The following is a 21,704-nucleotide window of genomic DNA, read 5'->3' on the forward strand; positions in this document are numbered from 1 at the left end:
TGAGAAAAGTTGAAAGAAAAAATTAACATTTAATTGCAATGAAAATTTCCCAATGGATTTTGTGTTTGCCGTTCAAGCATAGTACCCATAACTGCTGAGATGAAAAAGGATATCATCTGAATATTTTTGTAAAGGATGTGATAAGTACATGGTAGTCCTGCAGAGTTTAAGGTCAGTGATTTTAACAGGACAAAATCTGGAACAATAATGTCTTTGGGGATACAAATGTTAACATTTCTTTGTACTGATGATAGCGATAGACCAAGAGAATTATTGTACCAAGAACACATACCTGAGAGGTAAAGGAGCCTCTCTACTCCTACTCAAGATTCACATTTATGCATCCCAGGATCGAATTAGCTTTTTTGGCCAAAGCATCGCACTGGGAGTTTATGTTCAGCAGATTATAGCCCAACCCCTAAATTTTGTAAATTTTGTTTATAAAAAAGAAAAATGTGACAAATACGTTATCATATTCAGATTCTAAAGCCAGCAGGGCCCCAGAGAAAGATATAAATTAGGATACAAATTAAGAGTTGCCAAAGAAGCTATTCTGAATGATCATCTCTTCAAAACTACAGCATTGCTGTTAAAGCCTTAATTTAAAAAAGAAACAAAGCACCCTGACATCTATGTTTTCCCCACTAGAGGGCTTCAAGCTACAGCCCTGAGAAATTGGCCATTCTTCACCCTGAGGTGGCCTTCATGTGGATGCATTTATTCTGAGTAGACATATCCAAACCTGAGAAGGGACAGATAGTTACAGTGTCAATGTCTATCTTTTAAGTGGGAGGGATCATCATAAACTCAGGTGCATGGGGCTAAAACTCGGCAAAATATATTCTTCTTGAAAGCTAGTGAACCAGACTCTTTAGTTGTCCCAGGAAAGCTTCCTTTCTGTCACAAAAAAGGATATTAATGGCTTTTGTTCTCTGTGTAAGACGATATGTGCTCCAAAACACTGGAAATATTAACTAGCATGGAAATTAAGATATTTCCCAAATCTGCTTGTTAGAAATGAATTTGTCTGCCAGACAAATTGCATACCTGATACAGCAAATATGTAACAAGCAGACTACAACTCTGGCTACTCTTTGATTTGGGGGGATCATACATTTTAAAAAATAAAATAAAAGCTAGCATCATGTAAATTAATATCCTATTTATTCTTTCCTCTAAAAAGATGTGTAACCACAGACTATTGGCAACATTGATTTGCTTTGTGTCTTACAGATCTATTAAACAAACATTCAGACCAGACCAGAAAGAGACAATCAGATGGTAAGCGACGATATACCTACCGCTTAAATGAATAAAAAGTTACAGTGCAAAGCAGAAAATTCAGATTACTGCAATATAAAAGTTTACAACTATGTACTAGTCACAGACTATATTGTTAGACCTTTTGTTAATTAAATTTTCCTAGACCAAATAAGGGGCTGCATTCCTTCCACAAACTAAGCTTTCACAAAATCCAATGGGCGTTTGGGTGTGCAAGGAATGCAGGATCATGGTCATGATTTTTTATGGATACACACACACACACACACACACACCTGTGCACCCACCCCATGTATGTGGAGGAGATATGCATGCAATAAATTAGAGACATGTAATAAATACTGGAGACAGAGGAATTGGTTACCATCTCTAGACACGTTGGCAGACCATCAGCTGTCAGAACAGCTTTCTTCTTTCTTTATGCTACATGGTTCCCATGAGCCTCAAGCTGGGATTTACTCCCATAGCCAAGGCCCAGGAAGGGTAAGATTATGTCTTAGTACAGGGACAGGTTTTTTTAATAGATCAAAAAGTCATAACTTTGAGGTCCAAGTCTGTTCTAGACACAGGAGTTTTATGCCAGTGGGATGAGGAAATTTCCTCAGCTCCCTAAAGTTGCCCAGCATTCACTCCTGGCCCTGCAGGGCCTGAGATAACTTTATAGCTATGCTTTTTTATGCCTGGAAATGCTATTTTAGGTCTTTGTGGAGGTGTTTTACATTTATTAGTTCAATGTTTCTGTTTCTCTGAACTCATGCTCATGGTAACCAAGCCAGCTTTACAGGTGGAGGGATATAAGGACATTTGTAATTTAACTACATTTGTGGTTTAACTCTCAAAAACATTCCTCAAATAGTTTCTCTTTAACACAAACAACATATGCAGGAAGGTGTGCACTCTTTTGGGATGATCTGCATAACCAGACCACAAAATCCCATATTCCCTAGATAGTCACTTCTAGAGTATTCCATACAGACAGTGCCACATATTACTAAAGATAACTGGGAAGTGGTAGCGCTATTTCTGTGTGTAGTGAGACCAACAGTTAGTTCTGCCATTTCCTTGTAACACATTTCCTCTCAACTTCAGAAACACCTGAAAAGCCCAAAATTGCTTGAGTATACATTTTTAACTGCAGGCAGGGAGGACTCTCTGACTCTCACAGTATTATTCTGCTGCATAATCCGCTAGTTTCTCTAATCTACTATTTCTTTCATTTTAGATTTGCCCTTTTCTTCTTTCGCACTCTAGCCTTAGACTGTTTTCTTCTCCCCCTTTCTTTCTGCCCTCTTTAATTTTGCTTTTCTCTTTTTCCTTGGGTTTCTACATTTTCTAGCTCAGCCACTTTCAACTCTGGAGTTTGATCTGAAAGATCTTTTGCATCAACATCATAACCTCTCTCAAAGGCCTGTAAAGGTGTCATAATAATCTTGGCCATGTACCATGTGAACCCTGAGTCTGTACAGAGAAAGCTTATTCTTTCAGACTTCCACAATAGCTGTTAGTTTGGTATACGGAGACAATTCAATCTGAATCCCAGGCTGGGACAAATTTCTTTCCAGGGAGAGACTAGTTTGCATCCAGCCTATTCTTGATCTAGTCTTTGTGGCTGGCTTCAAAGTTCTTACTTGCCGAAATGTTAAATTTGCTTCTGAAACCACTGCGGAATATTCTGTAAACTGCTCCTCATTAGGATATAGTGGCAGTGGATGTGGAACCTCATTCCCAGAACTCCCATGATCAGATACTGGCAGCTCTGTTGTTTATTGTGGACATCTCTTTCTTTGGCTCTTTTTTTTTTTTTTTGCCATTCTCTGCATTGCCATCATCAGAAATTTCATAATAATTTCTGTATTTCTGTTGTGGACATCTCCTCCTCCCTCTGTTTCTTTTACACCACACTCTCTTGGTTCTCAGCAATGCCTCTCTCTCTCTCTCACACACACCTCTTAGTGGGGCTGTGGCAGCAGAGCCTACTTCAGGGCTTAGGAGTGAGGAACTCAAACCCATCCCTCTTGTTGCACATGAGTTTCAGTCAGTCTCTCATCCTTTATTCCTTTCCCTTTGTCCTCTGGAGTTGGGTCCAGCCGCCTCTGACACCATATTGTAGTAAAAAGCAAGTAGGAAGAGCACAGAGGCACATGTTTTATTAAGAATAACCTGGAAGTGATGCTGATAGTCAGCACTACTTCATGGCATAGTGACATCTACAGTTAGTTTTGAGTGCCTTACAGTGCCCCCCACACAAATTTTACATTCCAATTTTTCCTGTATTTGCACAGAATGCTCTCAGAAAAAAAGATGATGCACACATATGCTGGAGCTTTGAATCCTTCTCAGGTCTGTTCAAACCATTCAAAAAGGAAAGCTGGAAGAGTAAATTGCAAGAAAATAGTGTCAAATATCTTATTTTAGAACACTAGGAACTGAGACCTGGTGGAATTGTGCTGAGCATATGGGGGGGAGGGGAATTATATTAAAAAAACCCAAAGCATGAAAGTTATAGATTGTCCCTTGGAACTGCTCCTTTTTTCACAGCACAGGTTATTAGACAAGTTTTTCCATTTTTTACATCTGGCACTGAGATATTACCTTATTCCACAAGTCCCACACTCTGCAAATAAAGATATGATCTAGGAAAAGTATTATGTTAATGATTGCTTTTACAGTAATAAGCAAATAATCCTTCTCACCTTTCTATACACTCCTTTACAATAGCAAAATTTCCATCTCCTATAGTCCTTCCAACTTTATATCTTTCTGCTATTGATGCTGGAACCTGGAAGCCTTCTTCCAACACTTCTGAAAAAATCATTAGTGCATTTTTATTGGTAGAGAAGGAAATGCAGATGTTGCACATAACATGCGCTTTAGGTCCAATGGAAACCATTCAGAATCAATATCTCATTTAGTGTATAGCAAAACCATGCTGCTGACATTGTATATACTCAATAGGTTTCACACAGATCAAATGATGAAAAATAAAACCTATGGGCTGTAGACTCAGACATTCAAGGTTTACACAACTTACAGTCCCTATTGCAACATATTCACAGTGTAAAACTGAAATTGTATTTTTTAAATATGAAAGGGCCTTTGTGGTCTGCACAAGTGTAGTTGAGCCCTTTGATAAGGGTTAGAACTGCTTGACATAGTATGATTAAATATACGTACCAAAAATCTAACACTCAAGCCCTTATTTTATTACATCCTGTAAAATGAGACATCCATAAAATTCCTCATGTGTTAAGTGCTATTTTCCCCTCAAAATATTAAATATTTAGTTTTTAAACAAATGTTCTCAATTATATCACCTTCACATGCAACCTGGGCACCAGATGTTTAGGTAAAATTATGTTACACACGGTGTCTACACACTGAAAAGGTTTGTAGTTTCTGTTACTTTAGTGCCTATTAATGCACCTTTATTCTTGAAATACATTTGAAATAGCAGTTTACCAATGCCTACTAATGCTTCCAAAAGCTGGGATTATGGACTTCAATCTAAACCAAACACGTTTGGACCACATAAATATATATATATATTAATATCTAAAAAACCTTTTAAACCAGTGACTCTTAAATTTACACTCTTTAAAGCAGTAAATATTAATTACATTTCACACAACAGAATACTAAGTGTGAGAGACTATTTGGCAAAAAAAAAAAAAAAAAAACACCACATTTTCCAATGTGGTGTTAAGATTGAAATGCTGTGACTTTTGTGTTTTTCGCCTTAAACTACAAATGGCACCAGCATATGTGTGTGTGTGTGTGTGTATGTGTGTGTGTGTGTGTGTGTGTTTGAATGATAAGCATCAGAGTACAGGCTACCCTGAGTCACATATCTTAATCATTGGCATGCAGCGAGGATATTCATCTCACTGGGGTTTCATTTTTCTGCTAAAGCCCAGTGTGATTCCTCATGCTTCCTAAAAATGTAATTACGTATGCATGGAACACTCCAGTGTACGGCGCTATTCAGATTAATTTATTTCAGGCATACTATAGTCATTTTGGTAAAGATCCTGCCCATATTCTATGCTTTTTAATCACAGAAAGGCTGGACAGGGTATTTGAGATACTGTCTGTCCAAAGTAATTTTATAGATTAAAAGGATATCAAACATGAGTTATTATTTTAAATACAACTGTCCTCTAATTGTTGCTTTCATTTTCTAATCAAATGTCAAATTAATTTACATCATATCAAAAACCTCATCCCATGCCACCTTGAACTCATGTCAGCATACAACATACCGATCTGTGTCCGAACTGTTTTGTCTATGCTAGATTCTAAACTTTTTGAAACAAGGAACTGGTCTCCTTATAGGCTGTGAAATGTTAAACATATTGCTGTTATATATGAAATGAAAGGAAGGAAATATGTGACATCCCCAGCAGGAATGATGGCCTTGCAGAATTTTCACGTGTCAGGGGAGTTCAGTTTCATATGGATAACTGCAGATTAAAGGTTCTGACCATCTCCTCTCAAATGGGTAGGTTACTAGACCTTTGCTGTGCTAGTCCCAAGAGTTTGGAACTTTTGTCAAAATTACATCTCTCTCGTTCCATCCTCTCATCCTTTAAAAAAACCTTAAAATAAGAACTAGTCTAGAAGTTACTCTATTTTAGTTGCCCTTGCATTTATTACCTTTCCTTCTAACTCTTCACCATTTTATCACCTTGGGTTCCTTTTATTTTTCAGCTTTTAGAGGGTGCTCTTCTTTAATTTTTTCTGAAGATATACATCACAATAAAACTTTGAAAAACACAGCCTGTAAAGTACTCAAGTGGGAGCGCTTGTAAGTAAAATGAGTATGTCAGATAACAGTAATAATAAAACACCATCATCCTCATCCCACCATCTAAAAATTTTATAAAACCAGATTTTTTTTTAAACAGATAGACCATTAAAGTGGCAGTTAGGCCTTCTCTACAATACAGCCAGTTTAATCCCCGATGCTTCTGACACACTTTGGGTGAAATCCTGATCTTATTGAAGTCAATGGCAAAATTCCCAGACTTCAAAAGGGCCAGTATTTCATAGATTTTAGGCCCAGAAGAGACCACCAGGATTATCCACTTTGACTTTCTTCACACAAAAGTGCTGCAAATAGTGCACAAGCATTTTAAAATCTGGGTGGAGTAGACAAAACTTTCACATTTCAGAACTGGGTTGGTCTAAACCATTTCTGTTTGAACCCATTTAGCACCAACGAGGAAATTTTTCAACTAGTTCTGCTATTATTGTCCCATATTGTACCTATGGCCTTTCAAAACCTTCCATAATCCACTGCTTCTGAGAGCTGTTCTGGAATCTGTGGGATCAGTACCATAGAAGATAGTGGAACTGAAATGCTTGAATAATGGTATTCTGGATGCAGGGCAAACATCATGCTAGCATAGAATCCATGATTCAACCAGTTCAGTAAACCTGGTAACCCTCTAAAGGTAGAGTCAGTCATCCCTGCAACTCTTCACTCTCTTCAGTATAAATAACAACTCGTTTCCTACATAGCTGCTGAGCTATCATTGTTCTGAAATGTCAACAACCTTCGACCATCAAAACAGTCTCTTTTACCTTCTCCAGGTCCATCATTTTCATCCATGGAGCTGCAAACTTTGGTGGATGCTAATGAGGTAGAGGAGCCACTGTGTTGGGAGCTCTGGAAATGGAGAAAGACAAATGAAGACAGAAATGATTGTTAAAATGCACCTGTATCTCCACCCATCATTACTGGACAGAGGTCCCAAAGGGGAATTTAGTATTTCCCATGGAAAACATCCATTCAGTCCTTGAAAAGAGGCTACAGGATGTTTATCAAAAGTTTTATTTTTCTGCTCATCTAATTATTCCCCCCCCGCCCTTGGTACTGGAGATTTCCCTACTTCATTTTGTACAGTTTAGCTTCTATGCACCTTCCACTGAAAAACAAGTTTAGAAAGGTTCTACGTCCAGTGCACATTTTTGTGGCTGAAATGTGAGAAGTCACCAAATTGGGGTATTCTCTGTTGGGGGGAAGTTTCCAGTACTTAGTTGTCTTGACATTTTAACCCAGCTAATATCAACACCAAAATGCCAATTATGACTGATATCTATTTTGTTAGAACCAGGTTCGCTCTTTTCTGCAAATATCCATTTGGCGAAAGCCTCCTCAGAAAGGTCCTAGAACAGGCAAGCATATTTTTGTCATATAGGGAGAAAAAACAAAACATTACCACATATATGCTTATTTTCCAGAGACCTCTTATTCTGTGCTGCATCTCTCTTACTAATGATTAAATGATGTCCCAGCCAGAGAGACACCATCTGCAAATCTAGAGCTTAGAATGTGTCTTCAGGATTCTCCCATCCTGAAGTTTCCTTCTTGTCGCAAACTGAAAAAAATCTACAAATGTAAAAGCAGCACTTTAAACTCATGAACGGGCAGGACTTTATATTTTCATGGGCTAACTTGAGTTGGAAAGCGATCTTTAATTATGAAAATCATATGATAATACTATCTTGTGTTTATAAAGCACTTTTCATGCTGAAAGATTCCAAAGTGCTGCACTGTTTGTAGTTTCCCTCCAAGTTACTATCGTGTAGAGTGAGACTATACTGTTTGTAATTTACATTGTAATCTCCTAGGGGCAGGGACTGGATCATATCCTTTTCTACATTTGGAGGATACTGAAAACAGTCTTGGGAGGTCTGGAAATGTGGAAGCGTTAGTAGTCAATGAATAAATGCTACAAACTTAACTGGAAAAACAAACTATTTAGAGGAATCATTTCATACACCAGTGAAATAAAAGTTACTTTATGCTAGAACATAGCAACTGTTTGGGGGAGGATATGAAGAACAATGCTATATCCAGTTGAAACTTCAGTGCAGTACTGAGCTAGACAGGATGCAATTACCAGAGTTAGAATCTGGCCAGAATGCTAGAGTTTATTTATATTTGCCTATTTTTCTTTAAATAATCCTCTTAATTTGCACATCCCATGCCTAAGAGTTTTTATGTCTTTTTTCTTTTCATCATCACAAACTCATTATTTTCATCCATATGACCACTTCCTTTGAACTTTGACCAGGATTAAAACTTCACTCATCAGTTTTTGGACTACATTTGCTGCCTCTTAATGACAGAAGTGTGCGCTGACTGGCTTTATACCATTCACTGAGGCATTACTGCCCTTGCTGCAGGCTTAGGATAAGCGCTAACTACCTATATTTAAATTCTGCTAGATATTACAGTGAAAACTTACCTCACAAACATTTGCAAATGACAGTGTAGAGGGATAATAAGTAACAAGCATACAGCATAACTCCATGAATTCTCAGGGCAGGAGAAGATATTCCATGTGTACAGCACAGAATGATAAAAAGTAAAAATTTTGTTTTACACTTCTACTGGGAAGAACATACAGTGAATAGCTTTCACTATTTTTTCTGGTGCTTCTCTTAACTCGCCTATGATAGCATATCCAAATTATTATTGATTCTGCCTCTCCACTCTGTTTTCTTAAGGGGACTATCATTTAAATACGTTCAGCACATGATGTATATGCAGTCGTGAAATGCTCTTTAAAAACCCTGAAGTGTTATAGCCCAGGATTATTGAAAGCATTCGTATTTTGACAAATTACCAAATGGTTACTGCATACAGTTTTTGCATTTTAAATGGTGAGATGAATCTTTACAGCAGATGGTACCTCTAACACTACTGATTATACACCACAGCATCTTCTTTAACATTTTGATTATCTCTTCAGACTGCTGACCTACTGCTCTTAGTCCTGGAGTGAAAATGGGAGAGATATTAAAATTGAGACATTACTTTGTGGACAAATTTTTTCAACCTGTATGTGTAAATTCAGTCTCATTCATAGAAGGACACCTGATTTTTCAGAGGTGCTGAGCTCCCACTGGGATTTGTAGGTGCTCAGTTCTGAAAATCAGACCAAATCACTTAAACATATGCTTTAACTTTAAATACAAATAGTCCCAATTGATGTGTGTGAGGTTAAGCATATGCTTAACCACTTGGCTAAATAGGGATCATCTTTGGGTGCCTAAATATGGATTTAGGAACCTAAACTCTAGTCAATCAGAGATGAGAATTTTGGTTTCTGTAAAATTTAGCAGAAAACAGCTTTAATATGAGACTATTTTTAAAGCCTCCATCTCTCTTATAGACATTATATTTAGATCAACACGTGAGAGCAAGAAGACTCAGTATTATACACACATAATTGAAAATTGGGCACCAAAATGATGCATTACAGCTATATACTCTACCATAGGCCTGCACACAAAGCACCCACTGACAGCAGTGAGAGTTGTGTGCATAAAACAAGAGGGTATGAACTAGAATGTAAAACGAAGGCAGTGTAAATGAATTGTTTTGAAGACTGCCAGACCGCAGAAACCATGCAGGAATGCCCTTTACATCACATTTAAGAAAGCCCTCCAATTTTATTAAACAGATTAAAAAAATACTATTAAAGTTCAGGAATTGTATGTACATGTCTATACTCACAATCCCCACACACAGAGAGTCTCATCTAATATGTAGACGAGCTTTCTATGTAAAAGAGTCACAAACAGCTTGACTTTTATTGTGTATTTCAGTTCTCTGGAATTATATAAAGGCATTTATTTATTCATCATTTTGTAAGCTAGAAGGACACCGTGCGTTCACTTAGGCTTTATGTAGCTCATTTTCCTCACCAAGCTGAAAGACCTCTGGATCCCATTCCCTTGAGGGGCTTGGTGTTTCTTCCAGTTTGTTTGCTAATCCTGATGCAGTTGTTTGTTGTACATACAGTAGCCCTCACAGCTGTAGATCCCATTGCAGAGGAAAAAACCCTTTGCAAGAGCAAGATATTTTCAACCACAGACCTTAATGCAATTAGCTGTTTTAATTTTAAGAGATCTTGAGGCACTTGAAATGTCATCACCTCAAGAGATTTAACAGGGACCAGTTGCACAGGTTGCTGACACCTGGCTGCTTTTATGACACACCTACATAAAAGCAATGGCATAAAAAGATCAGGTCTTTGGTGTAGGTATTTCAGATCCTATTCGGGTTCACAAAACAGATGGTCAACATACCACACTTCTTATTGATGTGAATGGGAAGATTAGCACTATAGAGTTTCAACCATGTCTTATTGAGAGATTTATTCAGCAACTGTTTTGTAAATATTTAAAGGGTATACCTCAACTGCCATTCCTCAAATTCAAGGACAAGAGTATGGTAAAATATTATATAAATCTGAGGATTCTCCTCTTCCTACATACACCTTGATCCAAAACTCATCTTCCATCATAGCAACAAAAGAGGGAATTATTTTTGTGGATTATTGGTATGAAGCAGTTATGGAAGGAAACCCATAACGAGTATGTCTAGAAAGCAAGTTAATGCATATCAGATTCCTGAATCTTGAAAACGGAACATTGGATTACATTTTCCAATTTATCGGAATCTTTATTAGCGCATATGGAGTCTACAAAGTCTTTAGACAATAGATTCTTTTGTATTTTGCTCATGTGAAGGAAGCATCTGGATGAAATGTCAATAACAGAAATCCACACAGGTGTAAAGCTGAATTTGGAACACATGAGGAGTTGTGTTCTTTTAAAAGGGTGTTACTGAAACAGAGTAAAATGAGTACACAAAGTGTAGGCCAGGCACAGTGATAAGGCACATGGTAAGGGAACTCTTTAAATTATTATAGCATATTAGTGACTGTCCGCAAATAATTAACCAGGATTTCACAAACATGGTAAGGGGAAAGGCTAAACATTTCAGTAGTGTGTGTTTGATCACAACAGGAATATATGTAAATTCAACAGAGATTCCTAGAAACTAAAGAGGCCAGTTAGACAAACATGCCAATCTTTTTGTCTATGCAATATTGTGACCCATGTGTGTTTGGTTCAGTTATAAATTACTCAGGTTATTAAATTACTTTAACCCTCCAACATCTCCCTTGGAAACCCATTCCCTAGTCTAATGGTCATCATGTTTAGTGACAAAATAAGGGCAACAGAACAGTGTAGAAATGAAATTAAGAACCTGATTCTGCTCACCTAATTCCACTGAAGTTACACTGCCGTAAAACCAATAAGAAAGGAGAATAACGTACACTGGAAATATTTCAAGAGCAGGAAATGTTTTTAAAAGGCTATGCAGAGGGCAAAACATTAGGCAACAAAAAGTAAAACAATACTTTTTGGTACTATTTTTGAAGAAGAAACTCAGTTTTATTTATTACAGCCTAGACAGAAACCAAAGATTAGACAAAATTATTTTTCTCGCTCTCTATCCAGTGAAAAATGTTCTTTATTTTCTTTTGTTTAATAAGTTACATTGTTTTGGCACACACAGATGAGAAGAAAAAAAATCTCAAGTAAACAGTATAGGGCTAGTAAAAATTACTTAATGGAGAAACTTCAAATCCATAATCTTTGTGCTGAAAGAGTGGAAGTCAATGGACTTCAATGTGCAGAAAGAGAAATGATGCAATTGTTTTCTTTTCAAGCTGGGATACACCACTAAACTGACACGCGAGATCTACATTTATTAATAAGCTGCCTTCATCTGGAAAGAAGGGAAGAAGAAATGTGTGCAAGCATGAGTCTTGTCCATAGTCCTACATTCTGCATAGTGCCTTGAGGCACATAACTTAAATGAGATCCTGCTTGAGGAGCTACACATTTTTCACATATGTACTTCAGGATATACATACTGCAGCAAGCAAAGAGATCAGTTCAAACACAAGCAATAATCTATATGTTTCATTTAGGAAACTGTTTTGTTCTTTTCTTGACGGCTTAAGGGAGTGAAGGTGAGATGGGAAAGTTTACAGGAAAATCGTGCTGGTGAAAAGAACTAAAAATGGCAAACTAAAGTATTCTGTTCTATATAGGTTCTTGTATTGCACTCATCACCATAGAATCCGCGTGCCTAAGTATTCTGTTTGCCTACAGGGCAAGTGCAATACTGGAAAGCTAAAACAGTTTTCTATTTGGTGTTCAAGCTATAATCTTAAACCTGAGCTGGATGAACTACTGCTTTGAAGGGTCAGTTGTAATTTAGTCTCCACCCTCACTCATTCTCTGGCATCTCCTGAGGAAAGATTGATGGTTTTTAAAATATATATCAGATTCATGTTGTTGGGAAGTTGGCCCACAACTTTATTATATCCATATCGCATGCAATGTAAAAGTTACTTATGAAGTAGCAGACTGAAAGATTTTTTTTAAGTTACATACACATTATAATATCTTTCATGCAACAGAAGAAACAGAAATTCTAAGGAAGTCACAGGTTTGCATTTCCTATTTCTTCCATTAGATTAGAAATGTTGCACTGCGGTCAGTTTTTTTATTTTTAATCTCTTCTATTTGTCCAGGCTGAATTTTAAAAGCTCTCCCAATACCCCTGAGCATTTTAGGAAAGGAATTCTAACTCTATGTTATTTTGTGCCCTCTTTTAAATGATTGCTACAGTACAGCTTCATTTTTGTCTTCATTAGGCTACTGCTGGTAGCCATCTCCTTATTACTGACAAAAAATGCAAAACGCAAACTTTTTGAAGGGAAAAATGGTTTTGAACCTGGCAGACCAATTTCCCAATGATCAGGACATGGACTGAGCTGGAATTTGTATCAGTCTCACAGACCTGTAGAGTAACAGCTCTTGAAAATGAGTTGAAGTGGCAGTAACCAGCAGGAGATGGAATGTCATCTGTTGCTAAGTTTTCTCCCAGAAATAAGCTAGGGAAATATAAACGAAAGAGGGCAAAGGTGTGCTGGGGAAACAAGGTATTTATTTTAAAATACAGCAAGTACAGTTCAACATTCTTTGCAGACACATTTTTCTAATAATTAGGTGACTTAGGAAGAGTGCTGCTAAAGCTCAGTTGACAGCAGAACCTGGTACACTGCTTAGGATACAGCACACTAATTTCTCACTTCATACTTCAAATCTATCCCCTGTCACACACTCACAAATTCACCCATAAGCAGTTCTAGGCAGGTAAATTTACTGTCTCCAAAGGACCTATTAGAAACAAAATTCTTCCTTCCAGGACCCTTTACCTCTATACACTAGAGCCCAGAATTTAAATTTTAAAAACTACTGAAATGCATCCACTAGTTAGAGCAACCTATTAGGATCTATGAATCCCACATGCTTACATTATATTGAACTATTAGATGAACAATGCTCAACCAATATGTATGGATTTCACATTTTCAAAATAAACTCACTGAACATCATGTATGGGGTTTTTCCATTTATTTATTACATGACTTACAATATTTTATGATAATGTTAAGTCTAGCAATACAACAAACAGCAACCAGTATGACATGGCCAAATATGAAACACAAGTACAACACAGTATGATGTAACAATGGCAGACAATGGAAGTGATTTTCTTTAGCTGATTGTTTTATTTCAAATAATCAGCACTTATTTTTGTAAGTTTCACGAGTTTTGCTGATAAATCACTAGGGGTTTTTTTTGGTTTCCTGGAACACATTAATACAAAAATGCAATATTTGAGAAGAAAATATCCAAGCACTTTTCATGGAAAAAAGGCCATATGGAGCTCTTTGTTAAAATCTTAAACATACACAGGGGCGGCTCTAGCCATTTCGCCACCCCAAGCACGGTGGCATGCCGTGGGGGGCGCTCTGCTGGTCGCTGGTCCCGCGGCTCTGGTGGACCTCCCGCGGCTCCGGTGGACCTCCCGCAGACGTGCCTGCGGAGGGTCCGCTTGTCCCGCGGCTCCGGTGGACCTCCCGCAGGCGTGCCTGCGGATGCTCCACCAAAGCCGCGGGATCAGCGGACCCTCCGCAGGCACGTCTGCAGGAGGTCCACCGGAGCCGCATGCCGCCCTCCCGGCGACCAGCAGAGCGCCCCCCGCGGCATGCCACCCCAAGCATGCGCTTGGCGTGCTGGGGCCTGGAGCTGCCCCTGAACTTACAATAAGAAGCCTTAGCAGAAATGGTGTTTGTTCATCTTTCAGTAGAGAGTTTAAACTCAATACTGTGTATGCAGGGAAAACCACAACTAATTACTTCTACATTTCAATACATCAGACAATGGATATGTATATGAATACAGTACTTTTTTCATACTTTACTGCTGAAGGTGACTGAAATATGAATATAATCAAGATGCACAAATACAGACATTAAAACACATACAAATATGGATGTGCACACTGTGCGTGTGTGTGTATATATATCACTTTTATATAAAAGTGTGTATACACACCCACACCTACCCACACTCACACCTTCCCCACCCACCACACACAATGATTTAAAATGGGAGCTATGGTCACTCAGCAACTCTAACAAATCATGTACAGAGGGTAAATAGGCAGAGTAGGCCATTCAACAAGTATTACTGAAAAAGTATAGCTATGAATATCCCCTGTTCAGAGCGCAGGGATCTGCTGTTATCACTGTGAGGCCTGAAATACATTTGAATGGTCTTAAACAACCATTTGTATATCTGTATCTACATGTAAAGCTATTTATAACTGTGACATAAGATTGTATTTTTATTGAACATTCTGGTGAGAATCTCTCTTCTTGCCATTGACAAGCAAAAAAACCCAACATCAGATTATTTACAATCTATGTATTTGCTTGCATAATAATTGTATACTAAAATAAAGCGCAGTAAACATTCATATTTGTTTTCAACAAGTGAAAAGGTAAATTTAGCCTCCATATTTTTATTTTTTTTGGATGAAATAGTAAATTTGGGTATCATTTAAAGAATTTTTTTTTGGAACTGTCAATTTTAACATTTAGAGTTGGACGACATCTTCTGTAACATACTTTGCTGTATAAAGTTCAATTGTAGTGTAAATTATAAAGTTGTAAAAACAAGCAATTTATTTATTTCAAATTTTTAAGCATGCCAATAATCTCAAGCCATACACTCTTTAAGGCTGTAGAACATTACACAGACTTTCTTATAATCTATATGCATACATGTACACACAATGACATATGCATATTTATATAAATACCCCCATATACCTGTATACATTTTTACAGCCACATATACCATAACAAAAAAGGTGGAAAGGGCTAAAAACAAAGAAATAAAATTTACTCTTCCTGAATTGTTGTATGGTTTTGCAAAGCAATTTTCCATACTATGATGCTGTTAGTTAACTACAGCTTCCTGATTTAATTTTAACAATATTACAACACAATATGATTTAATTACAATGCAGGACAGCATGCTTCATGATGGGGCAAAAGGTCAAATAAGTCAAAATATTACCATTCTTAACATTACCATTATTGATCAACCTCCATACATATACATAGCTGTATATAAAGAACCAATCCTGCATCCACTGAAGTCAGTGATGTTTTTGCAACTAATTTAAAAGAGAGCTGAACCAGACCCATCATTAGGTGTACATGAGAGCTTTTAAAAGTGTATACAGTTCCTCAGGGGAGATGTTCAGCTATTGTAAGTTGTCATAGGTCCATTGACTTTAATGGAGCGATGAAAACTTGCACCAGATGAACATCTGCCCTTAACATATCAAAAAGACCAACACATTTTTTCATACATTCATTTAAAGAAGCCACAAACATGATGTAATTGTCCATGGGTTCTAAACCATTTGGCTCTTTTATATACTGTGCTTCACATTTGAACTGTTTGTTGCTTTAAAAAAAAAGTTGCAGAAAGCATTAGGAAAATATTCATAACTAACCACAAGGCTCAAGGGGAAGCAAAACATTCACAATCTATACATGACTTTCAACCACATGGTAAATTACTTATGGTAGGAACATGTCATGCAATATAAGGAGAGGAACTATACAAAGTTCAAATAATACAAAGATGCTTAAGCTATTCTGCTATTTAATAACAGCGACAAAGCCAGATGACAAAATAAAAGTTGTACTATTTGCAAGCAAAGCTACAATACCAAGTTAACACATTTTCAGTTCACCAATAAACTGGAACCTTATGGTCTTAGTCCAAAGAAACATTTAATTTCTGCTCATGTATAATGGAATTACACTCCACATAAAAGGGAATCTTAACATTTATAAACAGCATGCTTTTTCAAACTTTAAGGGACTTCCATTCCTAAAGTAGATGATATACACTGTCCCTTGAATAACTCTTTTAAAAAAATCGTATGTTTAAATGATTAAATGTTAGGGACTAGCATATCCTTTGAAACAACCCGGAAGGAAAATTGGCAATGATATCTGTCAACTGTTAGTCCCAAAGCCCATGTTCCCCCTCCACAGCTACCAAAGCCATAGAATTCAGATTCACTGGCAATATCTACTGTTTGTGCAGAATGAATAATGCTTAATGGACTGCTCTGCGCAAGTAGTACTCCATAAGACAGAGGGCAGGCAAGTTAAAATTCTGGGAATTTCTTTTCTTTGCAAAGAAAACCAATCCCATAGAGACAGTAGCTATTGCGTTTCTCTTCCATTGCTTTCTCTGCATTTTTGGCAACTGGTACCAGCCCACTGTCACCTATTATGGACTCTACTGGACTAAATAATTCTCTTTTACAAAGAAATATCAACAACAGGCACAAGCGCAAATAACTTCACAGTTGTTGAGTCTTTTAGGTAAAATAGGGCACCTTTTGATCTCGGCAGAGGCCTCTCAATTTCTGTTGGAAATCATTTTAAACCTGAACTCTGAAGCAGGTATGGTGAATCACGTGTTCAAAATGGATTAACCCAATTGCTTCCCAAGCCTGCCAGATCAGTGTCTTTCTCCCCAAATGATACTACAACCAGAGAGTGAGTATATAGAAGGGTAAGTGTTGTGTTCTGCTGCCCTTTCAATGTTTTGTTTTCAATATTCTCTGTAAACAGAATGGTAATGTAGTAGACTGCAAGCTATAGCACCACGTCAACATTTTCCAGTTGCATGATTTTATTAAGGACAAATTAGCATAAATGTAAAATATTACATTTCAAAGTTGCTATATAGTAGCTAACAATCCTCTGGGTATTTAAGCAAATTTTCCTGATTTTTTTTTTTTTTTTAAGATGCTGTATTGGGATGTTACCAGTTACCTCAAAAATACCACCTGTGTAGATTTTTTCTTTAAAAAGAGTGTCACAACCATTGTTGCCAGATTCCTAAGTCTTAAATCATAAGTATTTGATATACTAGAAGTAAATGAACTACTAAAAATATATGACCACTATGCCTTAAATATAAAGAATAAATATTAAATTAAGATTTAAGATATAACTGGAAAGACCATAACTATGTAAATTATATTAGTTAGCTCATATTCTCACAATAAAGCAGCAGAAAACAAACAAAATTAGTAGGTGTGTGTTAAGCAGCTGGTTATAATGCAAGATCTACTTTAACACTAAAGGAGTTTTGCATATTAATGTTGTACAAAATGTCCATGATATAGAAAGTAAAGGAACTCAGAAAAATTCAGACCTTAAGAGGTTGATTCATAATACCACCATTTTTAAAGGTTTTCACTTTTCAAATGGCCTGTTTGGAAAAGATACAAAACCTACTTTATGTCAGAGTCTGAGAAAGATTTTCTTATCTTTAACACAAGTGAAAAATACTCACTTTGTAAGCAAAATATGTGTTTGCAAAAAAAAAAAAAAAGGTGTCATTGTGTGTATGTTAGACCTGCTGGCAAACAGTATACTGTATATATTTTCCAACTAAATAGATTTTTTCTTAATATTTACTTTCCTACGCAATACAAGAATGATTAATATAACAGCTCTGACATGGCACAATATCATATTCATGCTGCCTGTGAAATGTCATTTTTCATACAGTGATCAAATTGTAGTACAGTGAAGATACTTTTAACAGTTCTTTGAAAGCATTTCTTTTTAGTTAGCAACCATATATAGTTTCTCAATTTTCTTTCTTTAGATTAAGAATTCAACAGAAATCATGTTATCGAATAAGTATAAATGCTCATATTATGGAGGGGCAGGGTGGTGGAGAATGTGATGTCACAATTGTGTTCTGTCACACAAGTTGAGCTATTTATTAACAGAGCAAAAAATGTTCATGTCCATACCATAGCAAATAAAGAGGACTACATTAAAAACTGTGAACATATGATCACTATTTCAGAAGATAATAGGAGTGCTCTTCTGTGCCCATAATTGATTTCTTCATTAGATTCACCTAACCCAATCATTATCCCATAATGTATGCACAAATGCTTAGTTTTCATTTCTGAGTCAAGCACCCTAAAGCTTGCATCAAAAAGAAGTGGTAAAACCACAAATGCCCCCATAAATTTGTATATATTTGACTTTATGACTTTAATATTAAATATGCAAAACTCTTTTGTGCAATTCACTGTTACTGTAAATTAGCAGCTAATCTCATAAGAAATGTTAAACCTTCACCAAATCACAAACCATAAACACTGTTCCATTTTCTCTTTTACACTGAGTCTCCTACTGAATCCAAATCATCCGAAGAGAGTGGGCGATACAGGTCCTGTAAGATGAAGGGCAGTATAGATTTGTTTATTGTGTTCAATTTTTTACACTGCAACTGTCCTATAATCTCTTTGCTGTTGTGGATCAGAATTGTTGGTTTAATTTAAAGTAACCTGTCTTAAATCATCAGAGCCCTAGAAACATAAGTAAATCTAGATTTTGTTAATAGGAAATATTTTAAATGGATTTTTTAAACCTTAACTAATAAATGCCATGTAATAAAACAATATCTGACTGTTTTGCAGAATCTCATATTGCTTTGGGACTTGGCAATATGGAGTTCAAGTAATAGTTTCCTTGTTTCTTTCTCAAACAGTAGCAGAAAAGTAAATGCTTACCTTGTATTATAAGGTCATCAAGACCTAAAGGCCATTGGACCTATGTAGCATGGGTCCAGAAATATTTGATCCTAGGACAGCTAACCCTCAATACTGTGGTTGCATATATAGTACTATCTGACAGTGGTGCTGCTTTTTCCACAATTTTTTTATTTGGTAAAAAGACAGCATGTAAAATCCCTAGCCACTGGCTCTTTCTGATGGTAGCCAAGCAACAAGCTCATATCAGCAGGGAGAGGGAGAGAGAGAGGCAGGGAGAGAGAGAGAGGTGCAATGTCTATTTTTCAACACCCACTCTAAGCATCCTCTGACTGATCAGATAATCCTCAAATGCCAGAGGTGTGGGAGTATAATGGGTAGCCTCATCCAACCTACACAAGACAACATGTTTCTCAAAGATATGCAATATAAGAAAAAGTTCACCAAGCAGAAAGGTGCATGGTAGAGCAGCATCATTTCAAGGTGAAATAAGTAGAAGTGTTGGTTCAGAGAAGGAGGAAATGAATTCTATGTTCCCCAGTGACTTACCATCCCCCCATACAGCACAACTCATTAAAACAGCGTGGATACCTTGAGTCTCACATTAGGATTCTTTTAAACATGTCATGGGTTTACACATATTAAAACAAATACAAGACAGACATTGCTGAAACCTGCAATTGTACACAAACACCACTATCACCTCACATGAAAATGGTGACGATTGATGGACTCAGCAGTATTATTATTCAATTTTTCTTCCTCATGAGAGCATTATTATTTTTTTAAATCCTAAAAATCTTGACTTTAAAAAAAAAGGGAATATTTAAGATGTATGGGTTTCTTTTGTTTTGTTTTAAAAAATAAAAGATCATAACCCATGAACATTTGTGTTTTCTTTGCATGCACACAAGTCAAGAATTATACATAACAGCCAAGTGTGCTCATAAATCACCAATTTGCATGCATACATACAGCATGAAAACAGGCCCAGATTCTGAAAATCATGCTTTAAATGTGTCCCTGTCTTTTAGTATAGGCTGAGGCATAACTCTAAACAGTCCTTTCTAATTGTTAATGTAACTATTTAGCTTATTAGTCAAACTTCTCCCATATGTACATATTGTTATGCTTTGGTATTTCTGAAGCATAATGCACAGAAATGCACCCATTTGTTAGGATATAAGATGGAGTATGTTCCCCACACTCATTCTGAAAGGGTTACTGTAGGCCAGAGGGATCAATTAACTTATTAGGCTGCAAGCTGGGGGATACTTAGGCTGAGAGGTAAGCTCTAATTAGGGGAAGATCACCTGTGCAGGAACAGAGGGGGCATCTATAAATCCAGAGAGCTGATAGCAGAGGGAAGAAATCTTCAGTCACTCCCTGGGGGACCGGAGGTGTGGGTGAGGCTATGGAATTTAGTCTGCATTTACTCCCTGTGAGGAGGGAGTTTGGGCTGGCAAACTCAGAGAAAGCAGGAGACAGTAGGTGTAGGAGAGGTTTAGGGAAAAGGCACCAACGTTTAGGATAGTGCAGACAGATGCTGCTGATTAGAGGGTCCCTGACTTGGAACCTGGAATAGAGGATGAGCCCGGGTTCCCCTACCAGTCACTGGGGAAGTGGCACTTTCGAGACAGTGAATGAGAAGACTGCCTGAAACGGTTTGTAAGGAAAGTCTTTGATACCCTGGAAATGGAGGAGTATAGTGACTTAGGAAAGAAGGAAGCCAGGAAGACAGAGTACCCTGAGTTGCAGAGAGTTATAGAGAGGTACAGGGCATGCAGTGAGCAGCAGAAGGGGGCACTGGACCTGGAAAGAGAGGATCCCCCGAGCTGCCAGGAAAGTGGTGAGTGAACCCCATGACAGGAGAGCTAACCAAACTTTCTAGTCAAACAGATTTTTTAGGGTCATGTTCACCTGGATTCCTTTGAATGTAAGGAATAGCCACAAAAAATAAAGTTTGTTTTGTTCCGTGCATTTTAATTCATTCACAGCTCACTCAGAAGGCACACTTAAATCCAACTTTTTAAATTTTGGGAATCCCAGTGTATTTGCTGACCCACTAGCATTTGTTGTTTGATAGCTAGCGCTGAAGTAAAATTTTCTGTGCATCAACTTAGTCAAAAGATGAATGTTCTGGAAAATTTATCCACCAATTTTTGTTATGTTGTAATCAAAAAAATCCCACACTTCTGCTGTATAAAGATAAAGACCTCTTTGCACAACACCACAAAAAATTACTGAACTTCATATTTTTAAACTTTTCAGCTTGATTAGTCTCACTGGGGACTACTCTCAGGATAAGCAGCAAAACTATAATTAAAATACACCTCTACTCCGATATAACGCTGTCCTTGGGAGCCAAAAAATCTTACCACGTTATAGGTGAAACCGCATTATATTGAACTTGCTTTGATCCGCCAGAGTGCGCAGTCTCACCCCCCCGGAGCGCTGCTTTACCGTGTTATATCCGAATTTGTGTTATATCGGGTCGTGTTATAGCGAGGTAGAGGGGTAATTAAAGGAACTGAAAAATGAGGTTGGTACATGCATGGTACAAAAACTCTACTAAGATTAA

At 37.2% G+C, this 21,704-nt stretch overlaps 1 protein-coding gene and 1 long non-coding RNA gene across 7 annotated transcripts in view; one reads left to right on the top strand and one right to left on the bottom strand.

The window, feature by feature from the left end:
- DCLK1 (doublecortin like kinase 1) overlaps positions 1-21,704 on the bottom strand; it is a 347,909-nt gene that overhangs the window by 48,973 nt on the left and 277,232 nt on the right. For 4 of the 6 annotated variants that reach the window (XM_039547139.1, XM_039547101.1, XM_039547119.1 and 1 more), the window contains 2 exons: positions 6,865-6,949; positions 3,975-4,083 (listed from right to left, as the gene is read on the bottom strand). In XM_039547139.1, the coding sequence (XP_039403073.1) occupies positions 3,975-4,083; positions 6,865-6,949 (194 nt within the window). Of the gene's footprint in view, positions 1-3,974; positions 4,084-6,864; positions 6,950-14,237; positions 18,805-21,704 lie in introns of those variants that run through there. The other 2 variants (XM_039547110.1, XM_039547150.1) reach the window with 2 other exon arrangements.
- On the top strand, positions 6-7,011 carry LOC120409327. Its single transcript, XR_005601257.1, has 3 exons — positions 6-171; positions 1,234-1,281; positions 6,874-7,011. It is a non-coding gene; the product is annotated as an uncharacterized LOC120409327 (long non-coding RNA).

The sequence above is a fragment of the Mauremys reevesii genome, linkage group 1 (assembly GCF_016161935.1).
Source record: "Mauremys reevesii isolate NIE-2019 linkage group 1, ASM1616193v1, whole genome shotgun sequence".
Classification (NCBI taxonomy): domain Eukaryota; kingdom Metazoa; phylum Chordata; order Testudines; family Geoemydidae; genus Mauremys; species Mauremys reevesii.